This window comes from Mustela putorius, unplaced genomic scaffold, assembly GCF_011764305.1.
Source record: "Mustela putorius furo isolate JIRA1106 unplaced genomic scaffold, ASM1176430v1.1 tig00000738_pilon_pilon_pilon, whole genome shotgun sequence".
NCBI lineage: Eukaryota > Metazoa > Chordata > Mammalia > Carnivora > Mustelidae > Mustela > Mustela putorius.
In genome coordinates this window covers 11,557,237-11,578,336 of record NW_025421463.1, presented here as the reverse complement: position 1 = coordinate 11,578,336, position 21,100 = coordinate 11,557,237, and the positions used below count along the sequence as shown (strand labels likewise).

The window sequence follows — 21,100 nt, the reverse complement described above, 5'->3', positions numbered from 1 at the left end:
AGAGAATGTTCTGGATAAAGGGAATAGCCTATGTGCAGTCTCAGAGGTCCCAGAGGACCACCGCAGTTGAATGAGGGAGTCCCAGCATCGGAAACTCTGCAGAGGTCTTCAGCACATCTCTGCACGTCATGGCTGCCTGAAGGATCTGAAATCTTACCTCTGTCCGCAGGTGACCTGGTGTCGCGAGCAATGCACCACCTGCAGCCCCTCAATGCCAAGCACCACGGCAACGGCACTCCCCTGCACCACAAGCAGGGGGCGCTCTACTGGGAGCCCGAGGCGCTGTACACCCTTTGCTATTTCATGCACTGCCCGCAAATGGAATGGGAGAATCCCAACGTGGAGCCTTCCAAAGTCAACCTCCAGGTGGAAAGGTAAGACTGGCCTTGGCTCCAGATGGCCAAAGAGAGGAGCTTCCTTCCGGCCGCCGCCGCCTTGCGGTGGGTGGGTACTTCACCCAGGGTGGCACGGGGTGTGGGAGAGGAGCGATGCTGGCGGTCAGAACTACACATTTCCCAGAAACTCACTGGAGGGGTCCAGGTGGGAACTTTGTGCCACGACAGGGTGTCTGAGACCCAGGTGGGGTGTTTGAAATGGGCCGCTTAGGGTTGATGCTGAGCAGGATATAAACGGCCCGGGTCAGGAAGGTGGTTCTGCAGATTGCAAAAGGGTAAGGGTCTCTGCTGTGCTGGGTGGCGTCCTTGTGAAGGCAGCTACGGGAGATGCCAGCTCCTTGCGGGGAGGTGGCTTCATTTTTTCCTGGCTGCCCTGGGGACTCCCATGGGGAACCATAAACACCTGCTCAGCAGAAGTGGCACCCGAGGGTACACGGGAGACTGGGCTTGCTCAAGCAGAGTCCTCCAGGGAAAGGGAGGAAGGGAAGGCTTCCTGGAAGAGGACACTCCCTCTGACCCAGCTTCTGTCCCTCCCTAGCGCAGTCCCTCCACTTTCCCGTGCCTCAGCTTCCCCATCTGTAAACCAGCAGCTGAACTCAGCACTTCCCAGCTCCCCTTCTATCTGGAAGACTCCCTCTCAGGGGCAGGTTGTCAGAAACCAGACTGCCTGGGGGCATCCCTCTTCCCCTGGGAGTCCATCTCCCCACAATGCCTCACAGATCAGTCCCTTTTACTCCAGCTGCTCTAGCATCGACCCATTTATCGGAAGACTGGTTAAGAGAGTGGGCTCTGGGATCCAGACTTCTGGCTTGAAATCCTGACTCTTCCAATTAAATGTCGGAAAAGGGCAAGGGCCTTGGGAAAGCACCTTAACCTCTCTGTGCCTCAGTTTCTTCATCTGCACAATAGGACTATGAAAGTAAATCCTGCATAGGGCTGTCGGAAGGCTGAGTGACGCAAACAGCAGCCAGCACACAGTAAGTGTTTGCGCTGGTTGCTGTCATCGTAGACACTAACTGCACATAAGCGAACAGCTCCCAGTTTGGTCTCAATGCGGTTTTCTCTTCTCTGCTAAATGGTTCCAAGCAGTTTTGAGATGCTCCCTGGTTGTTGTGCTGCTACAGGGACGGACTGGGGCTTAACTGGGCTCCCTTCTAAACCCACATTCTCCTGGCTTTCATTTCCGAGAAGAGAATGGAGCATGAGTTAGAAAAAGTTGCTAAGGTTTTTATTCTTGTTTTGTTTTTAAGAACCTGAGCGTGAGGATTTCAGTCCCGCCTGGAGGTTGCTTCATCAGGCCTCCCGCTATCTAGGTGAAACCGTGGGTGCCCCGTACAGGTTCTCATGTGCCGAACACACCCACCTTGGAGAAGGGGCCAAATGCTCATTGTCCCTGGGCAGATTAGGACCTCAGCCCGAGACACCAGGAGTGCCCCTCCCTGCGAGCATGCCCTAGCGCTGAGGGAACGGAAGCCAGCAGCCTCGGCCCCTGGACTATCTAGCTCTTTGGCCCCCAGCCCCCAACAGCCTGTGCAACAGTGTCTCTGACTCACCCCCACCAATGTGCGCATGACCCCCAGGGGTCCCCTCTCCATCCCCAGCCAAGCGGTGCTGGGGTCCAGAATCTTCTGGGATCCTCTGAGATCCAGAATCTTCTCATCCTGCTCAGCCTCAGCTTCCCCATCAAGTCTCACACACCCAGACTGGTTCTTCTTCTCATAGTACCTTATTCTTTTCTGGGTAACACTTACCACAGCTTCCTGAGGGCAGAGAACACATCTGTTTTGGTGGCCACTCTCCACCTAATGCCAAGTGTCACTTCACATCTGGTGCCTAGTGGGGAGTCAGTAAGTATTTGCATAAAGATTGGGCAAACAATTGATCTGGCTGCCTGTGGAACATTGCCATTTGGGTGTGTTCACGGGCTACCTCAAATCTGAGTTTGCCCTCTTTGCTGTCAAACCATCTGTTCATTCTCTCTCCCTCATCCCTAAGAATGGCGTCATCACCAACCCGGTCACCCCTGTCAGAAAACTGGGCCTCGCCCCACACTCCTTCCTCTCCCTCACTCCCTCCTACAGCTAATGGTCAGCAGATCTTACCGATGCTGCTTCTAAGTCGTCTCTCTAATTGCGGCCGCTGTGTGGTCAGGCACCTTGTTCCATCTTGCTTCTGTTACCGCATCTGATTTCTAAATGGTCTCCCCAAATGTGAGGCTTCATACTCTCTGAGCAGCTCCATCCTCCTCATGACTGAAACTTCTAGAATGTGGATCTCATCATGTGATGGACTCCTTGCCCCCCACTCAACACAGGGGCATCTGATTTCTAAATGGTCTCCCCAAATGTGAGGCTTCATACTCTCTGAGCAGCTCCATCCTCCTCATGACTGAAACTTCTAGAATGTGGATCTCTTCATGTGATGGACTCCTTGCCCCCCACTCAACACAGGGGCACAACCTATTACATCTTCTATCATGCAGCATCCATCTTCCTTTCTGGAATTCCTTTCAGGGTTTGGAGTGTAGCTGGAGTAGCTGTCAGTCTGAGGAGACCATCAGAGGCCTCCAGACTTTCTGGAACAAGACGTAAAGACACATGGGCTTTGAGGGAGAGCAGAGTAAGGAGAACAGGGCCCCAGATATGTTGGGATCAGTTCTGATTTGATTTTTCCCATATTCTTTGATTTTTCAGGGTTCAGAACAAAATGCAAAGTAGACCTTGTCATTTTTCAGTTGTGTTCACTTTGGCTCTCCAGAAAGAGTGTGGATTTGGGAGTGAGACTGACCTTTGGCTTTATATCCCAGCCCTGCTTCTTCTAGCTCTGAGACCTTGAAAAAGCCATTCCTCCTCACAAAACCTCTTTACCTCAACTGTACACTGAGAGTGAGACCAGCCTCACGGGAATGCTATAAGCAGTGAATTCAATATGGCAGCTAAGCCACCAGTGCCATGCCTGCCACGAGAGCAGTTCTCCTTCTCCCCAGAAGAGTAACTGGGTGGCTCTAAAATGCTGTTATTGTTGTCCCTACAGAAGCCCATCTGTGTGTGTGTTCCTTCTAGACAAAAAGCTATTCCTCCCATTCCCTGATGGAATAGGCATTGGCGTTTAGCATCTGAAATCACACATGGAAGGGCTTCAGAGGGAGAGGACTTCTGTTTTCAGTCAACTGCTTATACCAGCTCCCTACCAAAACCTCTGAACAAGAATTTTCCAGTGGGAGGTGGACTCTAATTTGGAGTTGTTTATCTCTTTCTTTCTGTCTCCTCACCCCCAAAATCAAAAACATTTTCTTAACTCTTTGTTTTTATTCTGTAGGGTCATGGTGCTTATATGGTTTTTCTCTAGACTATATTCTTCAGGAAAGGGGCTGAATATCATTTGCTTTTGTCCATGCCCAGCCGAAAGTCTGGAAACATTTGTGGACTGAAATCTGGATTGTTTTGTGCCTCAAATCGTCTCTGCTAGTCAGAAAAGCCTTCTTCCCTGGCTGGAGTATTTGGAAGTAGGCCTACCGGCACCATTTTACCCTCTCATGTGGGCCCAGCTCGAGGATTACTACATTTGTTTTGGATAGTTTCATTTTTCATTGTGGGATTTTGAAGATGCTCGGTGCCAGTGAGAAATGTCTGCAGTTCAAGTTTTCCCAGAGCTTTGGCTACTAGTTCTTGAGCTTCTAAAATCCTGCAGAGCAGTTCTTTGGGTCTCTGGAAGCATATACTGGGACCAGGTCCTGTAAAGAGCGAGAGCTCCAGAGTGACACAGATAGGCATGAGCTAGACCACATGGAGTAGAGACTGAGACTAAAAGTCTGGACTTGCAATCCTGTTCAAGTCAGGTGTTTGCAAATTCAACATGGAGAAGAGAGAGGAGGAACATTCTTTATCAAGGAGAGTCTGATCTTTGATATCACTGAATTTTGTAGGTGCCAAAGGCAGGCCACTGGAGATTTATGATGCTCTCTTGCATATGCCTCCAGGAAGAGAGGAACTTCACAGTCCATTGAAAGGAATAAATTGTTATTAATTATGGTACCCAGCATTGACTCCAGCCCATTCTGCTGGTTTGTGACTTAATTTTTTTTCATTCCTTAATTCCATTTATAATAAAGCTCCTTGAGGGCAGTCTACCTCTTATATGTTTTTCTAGAGCCCAACATAGTATTTTGGCACATTATACATTACACATCCTTAACAAGTATTTGCTAAGTTAGTTAAAAATGAATACAAACAATGTCATCAGCAAAGCCTGTTTTGTTTTGGAGCATCAGATGTTTTACAAAGAAATCTAAGCTCAAATGCCATCCTTATTTCTGACTTTCATTTATTCTAAGAAATTTCTAGGAAAGAGGTAATTCTACATATGTTTTTCCTAGGACAGAACCTTCAATAGTCTAAACTAAATATCAAAATAAACACATATCATAATATCAGTCAATCAATAAAATCTTTTAGGTACTTCAGAATGACTTCATATGACTTTAGTCATATTTCTACTTAAAAACACTCAGATTTTCTAAGATTTATGATTAGGCAATATTTACTTTATTATATATTTATGTGTAAACATATATGTATGATTAGGCAATATTTATTTTGTAAGTTTTATGTCAGGCAGTATTTATTTTAGTAATGACAAATGTAAACATTGATTTTGATAGTAGAAGCTATATGAAACTGCTGGTTTTAAATAGAATCATCTTCAGTCTGTGATAAGATTTTCCTCCCCTATATCATTACTGGAAATATCAGTGATTCCTAGATGTGCTTGGCCATGGATGACTTCAGCAATGACCATAAAAAGAAAAAATAATAGGATAAATTGGACTATATTGTTGCCTGAGGTAGCTGGTCATGCCTGAGAAGATCAGAGATCGTTTTACCCACAAGACTACACAATTGGGTAGGTCTGTCCTCCCCCAGGGGCACCGAAAGCAAACAAAAACACATACCTGGGCAGTGGCAGCTCTTGTGCCTTTTGCAAGCAGAGCTGTATAAACAGATGTGGTACACTCTCTACCAGGGATAGCTGAACCAAAATATGAGTATACAATCAACAGTCACCAGCTGTTGGGGAGAAATGAAACAAATCCTAACAATCAGAAGAATTTACACTTGAAAAAACAGAGCTAATAAAGCAAACATAACAGACATTAGAAGTTAAATGATACCCAAATACATCTTCCAAGACAATTACTCTGTCAAAAAATCCCTACAACACATCAGTTCTGGATGCTTTTTCATCTGTGGCATAGGTAAAGGTGATAGTCAAGTGTTAACATACACCAATGGACATACTCAGGGTTATACAAAATTTCCAGCATGCTATTATAACTCTTCCTTGTTCCTTTGCCCTAAGGAGTGCATATCAGAATACAAATGGGAAGAGGTATCCTTAACACAAACAGTACTACTAGTAAAAATGCTTATTGCAAATGTTAAACCTACTATGATGGCTTGAAGCAGAAAGAAGACCTCTGGGAGCCCCAGTGTCAGTAGATGGTTGCCAGATCCTTTCCCCTTCTGCATGAGAATTGGATCTTGGGTTAATTCTCTAGCTCTGTTCTCCTGGAAACATGATAAAAATTGCAGCATCGACTGTGTTACCAAGAAGCATGCTTATGGTCAGAGTAACTCTAGATTGATAAATTTGATCTGGCCTGCTAGTGCTGTAAATACTTGATAAATATCCAGAGCTCTGGGCTTCCCTGAATCCACTGGCTCTTGTTACTGTCAGTGTCCTTGCAGGAACCTTGGAAACTATATCTGTGGAGTTGCTACAAGAGATATTGGGGTTCACAAACAGGATAGTTCTCACAGTCCCTCAAGTGTATCTCATTTTCTTTTTTTTTTTTAAAGATTTTATTTATTTTATTTGACAGAGACTACAAGTAGGCAGAGAGGCAGGCAGAGAGAGAGAGAGGGGGGAGGAAGCAGGCTCCCTGCTGAGCAGAGAGCCCGATGCGGGACTTGATCCTAGGACCCTGAGATCATGACCTGAGCCAAAGGCAGTGGCTTAACCCACTGAGCCACCCAGGTGCCCCGTGTATCTCATTTTCTTGCACCTGCATGTCACCTGGGCAAGATAGCTCAAGGATGGCTGGCTATAAGGACTCCCACCAAAGGAACATCTGATGCTACCCTGCTGGGTCAAGTGTGGCCTATGATAGTCCCATGAGTCTAAAAGTTTAATAGAGCTTAAAAAGACTTCTGGTGGATGATGAAGCCAGAGAACCAGGCTTCAGGGCTGCACAACCTAGAACTGTGTCCAAATTACACCTTAAGACTGCTCTAGCAAAGACCTCACAGCCACCAGGGCTGGGCACAGACACGGACTTCACACCACCAATGCTAGGCATTGGACACTCCTAGCAGGACCGCTACACCATTACCCATGAAAGCTGAATGTCTCTACCAACACCCTAGTCAACTTCACGTTCCACCTATATCACACCACTTGCTTCCAAATCAATGGAGCCCAGGGCGCATACCTGTACTTTGGCTGCAAGGGAGTCTGGGAAGGTGAATTACTACCTTGTTGAACCATGGACTAATAATATGGGAAATTCTCCAGACACAGTAAAGTCATCAGTGGTTCTGAGAAGTCAAAAATTTGACAGAGGTGCACTACACTCTTTTAATTTACTTGTTTTTAATATAAGCAACATACAAGTGAAGCACTTGTACAGTTCAGGACTTTTGACCATTGTTAGCCACACATCTCAAACTGATGCGCGTATACACCACAGCTGAGAACCAAAACACCACCTCAACATAAGGACTCTTTAGACTAACACGCTGGGAACCCGGATAGGAAGGAGAAGGAGGGAGGAGGACTATTCCTGGCATCCTCAACAGGGATGCAGAATGCCTTTTCCCAGGGGAAGAACGCTACTTCCTCATCGTCAAGCCCCGTCATCATGTCTGGCACAAAAGACCCATCCTATGTACAGCCCAGTGCTACAGGGTCCTGGAGAAATCCAGAGCCAACAGATGCTTGTGAACATGCTAGAATGAGGGGACCACAGCTGCAAGGCTGTACATGGGCCTTGGTGGATTGGCCTGGAATCCCAACCACCATATAAACAAGGGGGAAATGCATGTTGAATTCTAAACAATTAACTTGAGGAACAAAGTTCTAAAACCTGATCCATTCATAACTTGAGCATGGCTGCAATTTACTTCATCTGGCCAAGGGAAAAACAACTCTAATCCCACTATTTTTCAAGCTGTGGGTTACAGCTCATTAATGGGCCATTAAACCAGTGCAGTGCAGAGATTGGCAAACTATACCCCACAGGCCAAATCTGGCCCACTGCCTGTTTTTATAAAGTTTTATTGGAACACAGCCATACCTATTTGTTGACATATTATTTGTGGCTGCTTTTGCACTTGATTAGCTGTGTCAGAAACCAAATGGCTCACAAAGCAGAAAATACTCCTTGGCCCTTTCTAGTAAAAGTTTTCTGACCCCTGATGTTGTGAATTATAACCTAAATTTTTAAAAAATGAACTAAAATTGAACAGAAAAAAATCCAAGTAGTCTTCATGAGGTAAGGTAAAGATGTTTTGTGAAACTTCTTTTTTTTTCCCCACTATATTAACTTAACTGGACATGATTAATTTGTCCAAGGTCATGTAGCTAAAATTGCAGAATTAGTGTCTGAACCCTTAGAGTCAGGCTCTGGTCTGTGCTCACATTCATTAGGCTGTTCTGCTATTGGTGGGCTATGGTTTCAAAAGAAATAATAATGTTTGAAAGCCTCACTCCTAATCCCTAGAATATGTTTAAGAATCTTCATGATTGTTTATAGGATATGAAACTAATAAGTACATGTATCAAATAAAATGTGGTAATTCCAAAAAAAAAAAAAATCAAGAAAGAAGACAATTTGAATCACCCATAAGCACTGTGATCATATAGGGCATATATTCTGTCTGTATCAAAGTTTTTTGGTTGTTTCACCAAAGAGAAAGAAGACAATTTGAATCACCCATAAGCACTGTGATCATATAGGGCATATATTCTGTCTGTATCAAAGTTTTTTGGTTGTTTCACCAAATAAGGACCATGCAGTTTTGTTGATCCATGTCACTGAGTAGCCTTCAAAAGCACGATTTTTCGAGGGACCATTCCATCACTGGACATTTAAAGTCAAGAGAGATTTGAGACCAGGCATATTGAACATGTTCCATGATGAAGGTGAAACTGAGCCCTAGCAGGATGTGTGGACTTGTCTGGGGTCATAAGTGCACTTGTAGTGGTTTTGCAGGGAAGTACCCCAGGGTATTTGCACAGGCTTTGCCTTCTTCCTGGAACACTGCCTCCTTTCTACCTCTCTAGCAACTGGCTTAGTCTGTTCATCCTTCAGGACTGATTATAGGCTTCACCTCTTCGAGGAACCCTTCCCTACCACCTCAGGCTATACTAAATGTTGAGGGCCTAGCTCAGGGTGTCACATATAGTAAGCACTCAATAAATGCTTACAGAACTAAACAGAGCTGGGTCTGAAACCTGTGTGTTCCAACACAGAGAGCGCTCAGCTTGGCACCTGTTACACCGTTCATGTGCTCCAGGGCTCTTTTCCTCAGCTGTAAATAAATAATAGTTCCTACTTCATGGAGCTGTTTCAGTGACCAGTGAATCAACTTATGCAAGTGCCATATGCATTCACTGACACATAGGAGATGATACATAAATGGTAGGAATTATTACGCCCTTAATTCAGGTTGACGCCTTCTTCTATATGTTCATATATATAAAGCACTTCAAATCCAGCACACATTAGGTGCTTTATAGATAATGGCCATTGTTATTCTCATTGTCATGGTTCTTGGAACCTGAACACACACTGTAGCAGGACTTCTCAGACTGTAATCTGGAATGTGCATCTGAATCCCCTGGGATCTCATTAAAATGCAGATTCTATTCATAGGTCGGGGGAGGGGCCCCAAGACGTTTCCTTTCTAACAAGCTCCCAGGTGAGATGATGCTGCTGGTCCACGGGCCACACCGTGAATAACAAGAATAGTTTTTTGTGGGTTTGTCATTCCTTTCACCAACTGACTCCAACCCCCATGTTTAAGTTACATAAGGGCAAGAAATAAGATTTTAGGGTGACTTTTGTCTCTCTGGGAGAGCTTCGCACATAATAGACTTTGGGGGCTGGATTGAGCCTCCTGAGAGGCTGGAGCTCCATGTCATTTGATGAAATGAACAGATCCCAGAGGTCAGACCTGGCCAGCCTGCAGAAGTAGGGAGCTCCAACAGCCAAGGGGAGACACAGAGTGTCTGAATATAATGATCATCGTCAGCCTAACAAGGTGTCTCGTCTAAAGTAGCTCAGGGAAAGCAAGTTAGCGAGAAGCGTGCAAGGCAAAGGTGATGCGGGATTTCACAGGTGTCCTGTCTGGAGAGAGGCAGCAGGGCAAATCTGAATGCTCACTGTGTTGAACACGTCCAGCCTCCAGGCCTTGTCAAATGGCTTTGACTCGGGAGGTCTTTTTTCCCAGCCAAGGGGCAGAGATTGCACCTGGCTTCAGGTAACAAGCCGAGAGGCTGAAGTTCAAGAACAGCTGCCTTCTGTCCCAACACGCAGGGTTAGTCTGATCAGAGGCATGCACTGCCCTTGATCGTTGGACTATCCAGGTCTTCTCTGAATCCCGGTTAAAGGGCTGCCGTGGCGGTCTGGTCTTGTCCGACACAGCCACTCTTCATTTAATGGGAAAAGGAAGGCAAACCTTACCTTCGTGCACAGAGACTGAGAAACTAGCACTACTCTGTCCTGTATGGTAACCACCAGCCCTGTGGGGCTGTTTGAATGGAGATGAATGCAAATTAGGGACACCTGCATGGCTTAGTGGGTTAAGTGTCCAACTCTTGATCTCAGCTCAAGTCTTGATCTCAGTGTCGTGAGTTCAAGCCCTGCATTGAGTTCCATGATGAGCATGGAGCCTACTTTAAAAAATAAATTAATTAATAATAATAATAATAATAATAAATGAATGAGCAAGTAAAAATTGAACAGAATTAAAGCCTCGGTTCCTCAGTACCACTGTCCTTATTTCAAATGCTCAATAGCTACGTGAGGCCCGTGGTTCCTCTTTTGGAGAGCACATGATAGGATGTTTCCATCATCACAGAAACTTCTATTGGACAGCGCTGAACCAGAGGCTCAATGCAGGTAGCACCCCCTCCCTCCTTTAGAAAAACAGCCCATGAAAATCAGTGCTCCCAAAGCAATACACAAGCGAGGAGTCATTGTAAGGACTAGGGACCAGCTCACCTGCCAAAGCATATTCCATGTCCCCGTGTTTTGACGATCTTAGAGCCCAATATTTCAAAGCAACCATCATCATCATCACCCCCAAATTTTGCAAGGTGTTTGTAACATGCAGTTCTCCCTTCTGAGTGCATCAGCTCACTGAACCCTTCCCAAGGACGCTAGGAGTGTATTAGCACCACCTTACATGACTGCTGTCTCCCCCTTCCCGGGCGGAATGCCAGGCTCAGAGAGGTTGTATAGCTTGCCCACGTTGCACAGCTAGTGGGGGGCAGAGTGGGATGCAGCACAGCCCAGTGTTTGCTCTCCCAACTGTGTGCTGTGCCGTGGGACTTGGAAGGACCATCGGGCTTCAGAGGGAGGGTACGGGGTCCCTCTCAAGGTCAAAAACCTGAAAATCTCCAACCAGGAATGTTCTTGCTTTAATATGCTTCCCCCTCCCCTGTTTTTTTCCTTCTAGTATTTTCCCTGGCTTAGGCCTCCATAAATATTGCTAAAAAATGGAAGGATGATAATCAAATCACTTCATCTGATTAGACAGCAGTTAAACCTCTTTGAGAAACACGCTCATCTCCTGGAACAAGTTTCTAACAGCATAGAACCTACCTCTTCAATCTTCACCACGATGCTCCTTGAACTTTTCCTTTCTTATTTAATTTTTAAAACTTGCTTATCACTTGTTTTATTTATGATTGAACTTCTTATTCCGGTGTTCATTCTTTATTCATTATTCAGCGAACGTGAATTGAGTGCCTGAACATAGTGAGAGCTGGTGTCGATCGAATCTTCTGTGTGCATTGCAAATAGTTTGCGCTGATTAACTCATTTGTCCCTTGGGATAACCTCAGGATGATAGGCCTTTCTAGAGGGGGAAGATGAGGCAGAGAGGTCCCAGGGCTCTGGAGTGGCTGCCGGCTCCAGAGCTCCCTCCTATTACACGCTGCTGCTGTGTGCCAGGCCTCCTGCCGGGGATGGGGGACCTGGGGATCTTGCATGGTTCCTGCCCTGTGCAGCTCATTTATCAGCAGAGAAAGAAAGGGCGAAGGGTCAGAAGGGGCACGCAGATAAACCGCCGCAGGGGATCCGGGAAGCGGGTTTGGAGGCGGACGGATACATGGATAAGGTCAGGCAAGCCAGGTGGGAAGAACCACTAGCCAAGGCTCTGAGGTAGGAAGTCTCCCATGGGCCGTAGACCGGCGAGTGCGACGGCAGCAGAGGCCAGGCTGACCTTCAGCTGGATCACACAGGTGCAGCTGTTTGGCCAGCTGTTAAAATGCTGAAATGCCTCCCTGTGGGTTGGTAAAGAACTGCTGGCCCAGATCCCCGCCCCCCACCCCCCCACCCCACCCCACCCCGCACGTCCCTGCCATCCAGCACCTGCAGCAAGACCTCCGGGTCCACAGCACTGGGGTGGGGGAGACTGCCTGCCTCAAGACCACAGAATGTACATGTGTCGGAGACTTACCCAGGTTACATACTTAGGATATCATTGCTGAGTTGAAAGTGTATGGGAGGGGCGCCTCGGTGGCTCACACGCTTCAGCAACTGCCTTGGGCTCAGGTCATGATCCCAGGGTCCTGAGGTCAAGTCCCTCCTTAGGCTCCCTGCTCAGTGGGGAGTCTGCTTCTCCCTCTCCCTGTGCTGCTCCTCCTGCTTGTGCGCTCTTACTGTGAAATAAATAAATGCAATCTTAAATTTAAAAAAAAAAAGAAAATGTATGGGAGAAAATTCTACCCTACAGATGTTGTTGGGCCCTTGGTTGGATGAAGGTTTGAACAAAGGGAGAAACCTAAGCTAAATGCAGGTCACCTGCTCATCCTTCGAGACAGCTGCATCTTCACTGCTGCTGTGAACTCTTTGCTGCCCCCCCCCCCGCCCCTGCCCACTGCCCCCAGCAGGAAGGGCCTCCCCCGTTCTCTGTGAAGTCCCCCATGGCAAATGTTAACAACACTTGGAGCCATCATGGGTCAGGCCCTAGGATGAGCGGACTTTGGGTCACTCTGAGATGCTGTTGCTCTGCCTAGTTTCCGATGAGGAGGGAGGCTGAGAGAAGTTCAAGGACTTGCCCAAGGTCACCCAGATAAGCCTGTGAGTGGCCGGGCTGGAGGTCAGGCCCAAACTCTGCGAATCCAGAGCCTGTGTGCTCCCAGCCGCCTCCTGCATAGCCGCAGCCGTTGCTGTGTTTCCATTTGCTTCTGTGTCTGAGCTCTTCGTGGGCAGGGACTGGGCTTTGATCAGCTCGTGCTTTCTCTGGCAGCCAACCAGGCCCTCGCACAGAGTGGACGGGGACATAAAGATCAGTCTGAGTGCAAAGCAGCAGGAGAATGGAGGCTGGCACGATGCAGGAACTGGTTGGAAGTTTCCTGTGAGAGCCCCGAAGACAGATGACAAGCGTGTGGCTTGACTGAGTGCCATCTCCCATGTCCCCCGGCAAGAGAAGTCGCCAACTGGCCTCCTCCCTTGGCCTGAAAGGTCTCGAGGGAAGCTGCATGAGCCTCTTGGATGTTTGGTTCCTTCTCCTTTGCTGGGAACTGGCAGCTCTCCACATGCCCTATGTCTGAGGCCTCGGGCACAGTGCATGAATATCCTACACATGTAGGAAAACATTTTTCAAAAGAACATTAGTGCCGGGTACCTGGGTGGCTCGGTCATTCAGTGTCTGCCTTCAGCTCGGGTCATGATCCCAGGGTCCTGGGATCAAGCCCCACATCAGGCTCCCTACTTGGCAGGAAGCCTGCTTCTCCCTCTCCCACTCCCCCTGCTTCTGTTCCCTCTCTCATGGTCTCTCTCTCTCTGCGTCAAATAAATAAAATGTCTAAAAAAAAAAAAAAAAAAAAAAAGAAGAACATTAGTGAAAATTAGCCCTTGAAGCTGCCCAGTGCAAACTAAGGGTGGCCCAGCATGGCAAGGGCCAGCAGGAACCCTGGGTGCCCAGAAGCAGAAAGGCCCATGGAGAGAGAACAGTCCCCCGGGTCAGCCTGCTTTCAAACCATCTGTCCTGTGCCAAGTTTCTACTGTGTTTTATCCTTCCAGAAACAGTGATATTGACAGCTGCCAGCACATACCTGAGTTTCACGCATTATGGAAAACAGCCCAGGCAGTAAATCTGGTCATTTGCCCAGTAGACATAGCATCTGAGTTGATCTTGCGTTTTTCAAAGTCTGACTTCCCCCATGAAACCGACATGGGTCGGCACGTCTCCTAGTCGGCCACTGTCCTAGGTTTCCACTGACTCAATCCCATCGTCCCCTCCTTCCATTTTGCTCTCCTCACGGACCTCACCTTTTTACAACGGTAATCCAAGGTGCTCTCAATTCAAATTTTAATATTCTATTTTCTACTGAAAAGTTATATATGCTGATTTTTTTTTAATTTTGGAAAATACAGGAAAACCTAAGAAAGAAAATGAAAATCATCTACAATTCTGGTATGTAGAGGTAGCTGGAATGATTATTTGATACCTTTTCTCATCTTTGTTTTTAATACAGAGAGTGGGGCTTTTTAAAATAGCTGTACTGTGTATGTGTATATAATTTTATATCTCCTTTTATTTCACTTAGTATGCCATAAGCATTCTTCCTGGTTCTGCTGCAGAACATTCATAAACATCATTTTTTATGACTGCAAAATACTCCGTCTTGTGAATGCACCATAATTTACCTAATGTTTCCCAGGTTGCTGGTCATTTGGGCTGTTTCCAGTTTGTGAATTGCTGTTCTTTTAAAAACTGCACACGGTAGCATGACTAAAACATCCATGCAGAGGGAACGGATATAAAAAGAGTAATAATCTCTTTGGAGCAGAGCAACTGAGGGGTTAACTCATGATGCTTCTGATGGCCCCTTTGAATGAGAAATTGCAGAAAAGGGGACCCCTGAGAGGCGAGCTTACCTAGGCCCCATCCCAGATCCCGTGAGTTGCTGTGTTTCGCAGGAAGAAACACACAGTCGATATAAAAAATCTCTTAAGCCAGCACTCTACTGTGTCTAGGAGTCTTCCACACATACCGTCTCCCTGCATTCTGGGAGTGGGAAGACCAGCTCTTCATAACTTTAAAGAGACTGGCTCTAGAAAAGTCATGAGATTTGCCCAAAAGCCATGTAGTGAGTGGCCAGATAGAAACCAAAGAGCTGCTCTGGGGATCTCTGGAAATCCCCACCCTGCTTCCTGCCTTGCTTCTAGAATGGAGCAGAGCCTTAATATGGCATCATCAGAAAGCAAGTTTTGAGCAGATGCCGTGGGCAGAGTTCATGGTGGCTGCTGTTGGCGGCGGCCAGGGATTAGGAAGTCTCCGCAAATTCCCCCAGGAATCACTGGTTGGGTGGTTGTGTTTATTATTCTGGATTTTAAACTACTCTGTTTTTGTTTTTCTCATTTATAAGAAATATTGCCCATGAGGGCTTCCTTGAGTCTTTCAAACTGGAGTGAGGAATTCTGTCAAGATTTGGCCAGTCAGGTTCAGGCGGGCCCAGGACCTGAGGTGGAATGTGCTGGCAAAAGAAGGTGGATATTTTCCCGGGCTTCTGTTTCACTGAAAAATTCAAACTCCCAGGCTGGAGTGAGCCTTTTTTGGCAGTCTTCTGTCACACTGTCCGCTATTAGATCCTTACGCAGAATCTCATCCTTTACCAGGAGACCCTATGGTAGGAGGGTGTGGAAGGAACGTCCTGTGAAGAAAAACAAACAAACAAAAAAGACAAAAACCAGTAAGTAGGCAACACCAAGGACCACCTTGTTGAAAACACGAACAGCACATTCCACCGTCTCCGAAGCCTTCCTTGGAGGCTCTGTCCTTCTCCAGACCCCAGAGCACCTTAAAAGACCACCTCACTCTTCATGGTCAGCCTCACACCGTGGTTATCTGTCCTTCCTTCCCTGATGGCTGGCTACCTGATGCTCCAATCTAGCAAGCCAAGAACTTGATTGACCCAAAGCTAATTCAGGACAGTTAAACAGACTTTAGTGCTCAGGGCTATCCTGGAAAATTGGGGTCGTGTGGCCACACTAAATTCCTCTGCTAGATTGAACAGCAGGGTCCAGGTCTTAACTTCTTATACCTTCTGCAAAACTCAGCGCAGACCTCTGCTCCAAGAAGACAGTCAATAAACAGGGAACAGGTTCAGTGCCCGGCCCACTCCATAAATGGCCCTCCCTGTTCACGCCTTTAGTATCCCTTAGATGCATCTTCCACAACATCTCTTACCGCCTTAGCCCTTCAGCTGCTTCAGTCCAGAGTTCCCTGAGCTTGCTCTGCATTTCCTCAGCTAACTTCCTCTCCCTGGATTCTTCCCAAGCCTTTCTCTGTCGCAGATTCCAGTCTCCAGGTGGCGTTTCGCACCACACTCCCACTCCTCTCGCTGAGGCTGATTTTGACTCCTTCTCCTGTAAGATTGTATGCGTAAAACTCTTTGGATAGCTTCTTTTCTCATGTTTTCTGCATGAGCTCAGGAGTTTGTTGAGGGCAGGGACATTTTCCAGTATCGCCTAGTGTATGAGTTGGTACACAGTAGATGCTCATTTATTTACTCACCCATTCAACCACTGTAGAACACCTACCCTATGCGTGATGAGGAACAAATGCATAAATAATAAAGTATCCATCACAGATAACTGGTATAAAGAGAAGTAAAACGGGGTACTCAGATTATGTGTGAGTGACGTAAGTTGCAATTTTAGGTAGGGTGGTCCAGGAAGGCTTCTCTAAGGAGATTGCATTTGAGCGAAGACCTCAAGAAAGGGAAGCAGTAAGCCATGTCATTATCTGAACACGGATCTTGCCAGGCAGCGAGAACAGTAAGTGCAAAGGCCCTGGGACAGAAACATTCTTGGCACATGCAGGATACAGCAGGGAGGCCAGTGAGCTTGAAACAGAATGAGTGGGCAGGGAGAGTGTAGGAGATGAAGTCCAAGGTGAGTGGTCAAATCTCACGGAGCCTTTTGGGCATGCAGCGTAGTTTGGTTTCTATTTCATGTGTGGTGAGACGCACGGTAAAGTTTGTTAAATTGAATTATTTGAGTTTAGTTGAATGGAACAGAACTGAATTGGGTTCCACTGAACTGAACAGAATTGGGTCTCACGTTAGCGTGAACAGCATATAGCTTCTGGACTGCAATATCCCGAGTCTCTCCTTGTTACGGACAAATGGAAAAGCACTATGAATAATCCCATTTAGCAACTTTAAAACCTGTTAGTGTATGAGTTCACCTGTTCTGGAACTGTGGCACAGCCTTGTTCCAGAAGTCTTGTGGACAGTGACACTTTTACAGCCTCCCCCGCCACCACATCACTAGTTTCATTGTGGCAGCAGAGGGGGGTACAAGGAACATCTAAACTCAAGAAGAATGTGTGCCTAATGCCTGCCCATTGTTTATGTTTCGTTTCTGACTTTCTTATTGAAGTCTCTGAGGGTCACTGGGATTTATTCTGGGCCCTTGGCCAGGGTTCTGGACCTGACTTTTAACATAGTTTTTACCCAAGCCTGGTTCTCATTGAATCTTAATTACGTGGATTCCAACCCTTAACACAACTGAAAATAAACCAGAGTTAGCTATTTTTATAATTTTATTTGCTTCTTATAAAAACATTCCAGGGAACCATCACCCACAGGGAAGTGGGAAACCCACTAGAATTTAAGCTAAGCAAATAAACAGTTGTGCATTCATTCAAAGAAGGTTGAGGACCTATGAACGAGGCACTGTACTAAGCACTGACGATCCAGCCAAGCACAGGATACGTCCCTGTTCTCATGAAGCTCTTGGTCTAACAGAGGAGACAAAACAAAGACACAAATAAAATGTCATCTCGGGTGGTGGCAAGAGCTACTACTTGCAAGTTTGGGGGGGGGTGGTACAAAGGTGAATAATTCATGCCTTCACGATGTGGTTGGGGTGGTTATAAAGGCATAAATTATAACAATAATATGTTACACATGTATCATGGAATTGTGTGCAAAGTGCTATATGGCAGTTGAGGGAAACAAGTAGCTAACTGTATCCTATGGGGGGCTCTTGGGGAACACTTCTCAGAGGAGGTGACCTTTGATCACTCTCTTAGGACTTAATTGGATGGAGAGGGTGGAAAGAAGAAAGAAAACAAGAGTAGAGCAGAGGCAGAGAGATGGGAGCAGGCACGGGTGTTCCAGAAAAAACTGGTCATCTGGTGTGGCCGGAACACACTGGGGCTGGACAGATACGAGGTGGGAGCACAAGACAATGAAAGTATATGTGGGATGAGGCCAGGCCAAGAATTGACACTTTTATCAGACGACCAGATTTACAGGTTACCACATTCATCTTGGCGAGTAAGTGAAGAGATTGGAGAGAACAACTAGAATGAGGAAATTATTGTGAAAATAATGCAATCGTCCAAATTTAGAAAGAGTCTGTATATAAGTGACCAATCAGCTAAATTTGGAGTGTGGGACTCATAGAGTGTGGAAGGACTGGGAGCCTTTAGTCCAAGCACCCACTGGATGTTTAGATCTCCTTCCTAATGGCCTCTCCACGGGACACTTCACCCAACCAAGGCACCAGTCCTAGAGGCTTCCTTCCCTTTCCAGCTTTAGACCGATGAGACTCCTCTGAGGTCTAACATATGTCAAGCTGAAGTCTGCTCACGGAAGGTGCCACCACTACTCCTTCTTTTGTTCTTTGGGGCTTCTAGAATCAGTCCAATTCCTAATTCAGTTGCAACCTTTCACTGTTTAGAAACAGCCGTGATTTACCAAACCCCTTCTGTGTGCCAGGCCGGTGTGCAGGACACATGTTACCCCATTTCCAGATGGGAACCAGGGGCTCATGTGACTTGCTGGGATTTGGTCATTGGCCCAGTTAACGGACAGCTCCAGGATGAAAGCCCAAAGCTGACTCCAAAGCCTTGCGCTCTTGGAAATAGCTATCCATTTAACTTGGCAAACATTTACTTAGCACCTATTACTATGAAAATCCCTGTCCTTGATATCATAGAGGAAAACCTAAAGTAAATAAGCATGGTTAATAATTTCCAGGGCTCCCCATTCTAGTGATTTGGACAGTGGAGTCAACACCCAAGCATTGTGATGATGTGTCCTTGTCTTTGGCTTGCAGGGTGGCTATTTCAGAAGATGGTGACTTACATTTTGTCCTTTGCACGGCCCTGGTTTCTGCTGGTAGCACTCGGGGGAGTCACCCCCGCAGAGTCTATGCCTAGGAAAGAAGGATGTATCCCGGGAAGCTACCAGAGGGGGATAGACTTAGAAAGGTGGAAGGCATGAAACTGGTGTGTATCGTCAGATTTGAGGAAAGCAGAGCTTCAACTTGGACACACCCCAGTGGTGGACAGAGAGGAATACAGCAAGACTGGGAAGCTGGAAGCAGAATGAGAACAGGTGTAAGGAACGGGTGAGAAAAAAAACCATGCGAACAGAGCCTGTGCAGTGAGCATGTGTGTGGGGGCTCCCCCTTCAGGCAGGCTGTGGTATTGCTACAGTTTGGGCTGGAGGGCTTCAAGGAAATGGAAAGGACCCTGACAAAGTGAGGGCTTTGTGAACCGACTTGTCTTTCCAGTTGAGTTTTACTTACCCTGATGTTTAAACTGGTAACAACTTAAGACTATATGTGTTAGGTGCCTGATGCACGTGGAGATGCCTGAATGTATATCTTCCCCCTGATTGTATTTCCACACCTGTGTCACCTGTTGTGCTCTCCGTGGCCCTGCAAGGAAGGACCACTGGGCACCATCCTCACTGTCCCGGTGAGAGAGGGATTTAAGGGTTAAGTGACATCGTTGCCTCATCCACTCGCCATGCGCCCAGCTTCCATTCAGAAGCAGCGCCCACGTCCCAGACAAATACAGACATCCTCACCTGCTTGCCAGCCTGCATCCCTCCCTCTCCGAGAAGTGCTGTTCCTGACCCCCCTGGGTCTCCCTTCCCCAGCCCAAGCTCATCCCTGGATGAGGTTTGCTTTGGTCCCTCGAGCTAGAAATTTCTCTGCCTGCCCTGGGGCTGGCCCTAGGACTCAACACCTTCACCTGCTGGTTTGCAGAGAGAAGCTGCAGTGCCCTCTCCGGAGGGGACCAGAGAGGTTGTGACAGGTGAGGCGCAGACACGCCCAGGCTTCTTGCCATCCCCGGATGAGCGGCCCTGGATCTTCTGCGTGTGCAGCTGGAGAGGCTTTCGCTGGAGCACTGCCCTCTTCAAGGACTCCTTTCCTAGGTAGTAGCAGAGTCCAACCTACGAAATAGCCCTTTCTAAAATCTAAAATCTAAACCTACCTTTCTAGTTTCTGTCATCTCTCACTTCCAGATTCTGCAAAATGTAGAATCGGTAACATTTAGAGAAGTAAACTGCACATATGTTTTCTTCTCGTGCATGTGGAGACTCTATAAATCTGCTACATGAACAGAGTTGTTTTGTATGAGCACCAGAACTGCCTCTGTTTTGACCCCGTCTCTTCCTTGATTTTTAAGGCTCTCCAGGAAGTTTTCTTTTCTTTGCTTGCTTTCTCCATGTCCCTTTTCTGTTCTCTTCTTACTGGAAAATTCTATCCCATTTCCATCGGCTACCTTTTCAAAGGAACCCCCCCCATTCTACATGATAACACTCTCTTTTTTACTTTATTATTCCAGTTATTTGTGGGGCTTTGGTATACGCTGAGACAGATGATGCTTATCTAATAATCGTGTATAAATAATGACTTAGTTATACAACATAATTTTTACCAAAAAAACTGTTCACAGGAGGATCATTTCTGACTTTTAGCAAGTTCTATCCTGGGCTAATCCTCTTAGATCTTTCTGATGATCTGAGTCACCTGGGGAGTTTTTTAAATCAATCTAGGAGCCCTTGGGAGGCTCGGTTGGTTAAGGGTCGGATGCTTGGTTTCGGCTCAGGTCGTGATCTCTGGGTTGTCAGATCAGCCCCAAGTCCAGGAAAATCTGCTTCAGATTCCCCTCCCTTCACCTCTGCCTGTCCCTCTTCTGTCTTGCTTGCACGCTGGTGAGCTCACATGTGAGTGCTCTCTCTCTCTCTCTCAAGCAAACAAAATCTTTAAAATAAGAACAATCTATAACACTGTCTAGGGTTACACCTAGGGAAATTAGTGACTCTGCTCAGGTCGGGGTCTTTTTGAGTCCCGTGGCCACATCTGTAAACAATAGCATTCATTATGTAAAGTGCCCCCCACCCTGCCCCAAAGGACAAGTATGAAATCATGGCCTTTTCCTACTTCCTGCAGATCTTAGAGTTCATTTGGCCTAGCTTCCTTCCTTCCTTCCCAGACAAATAACCGGGTTTTCTATCATTCAGAGCATTCTATCAACGTTCAGTGTCTTAGTCGATGCCACACTGTTCTCATGGAAAAACTGGATCAAAACTTATGTTGCCTGGGGCTCCTGGGTGGCTCCATGGGTTAAGCCTCTGCCTTCAGCTCAGGTCATGATCTC

At 46.7% G+C, this 21,100-nt stretch overlaps 1 protein-coding gene across 2 annotated transcripts in view; it reads left to right on the top strand.

The window, feature by feature from the left end:
- The window catches only part of BTBD11 (BTB domain containing 11), a 290,113-nt gene that overhangs the window by 180,386 nt on the left and 88,627 nt on the right, over nucleotides 1-21,100 (top strand). For both annotated transcript variants that reach the window (XM_045083972.1, XM_013051557.2), the window contains exon 3: nucleotides 170-374. In XM_045083972.1, coding sequence (XP_044939907.1) covers nucleotides 170-374 — 205 coding nt within the window. The remainder of the gene's footprint in view (nucleotides 1-169; nucleotides 375-21,100) is intronic.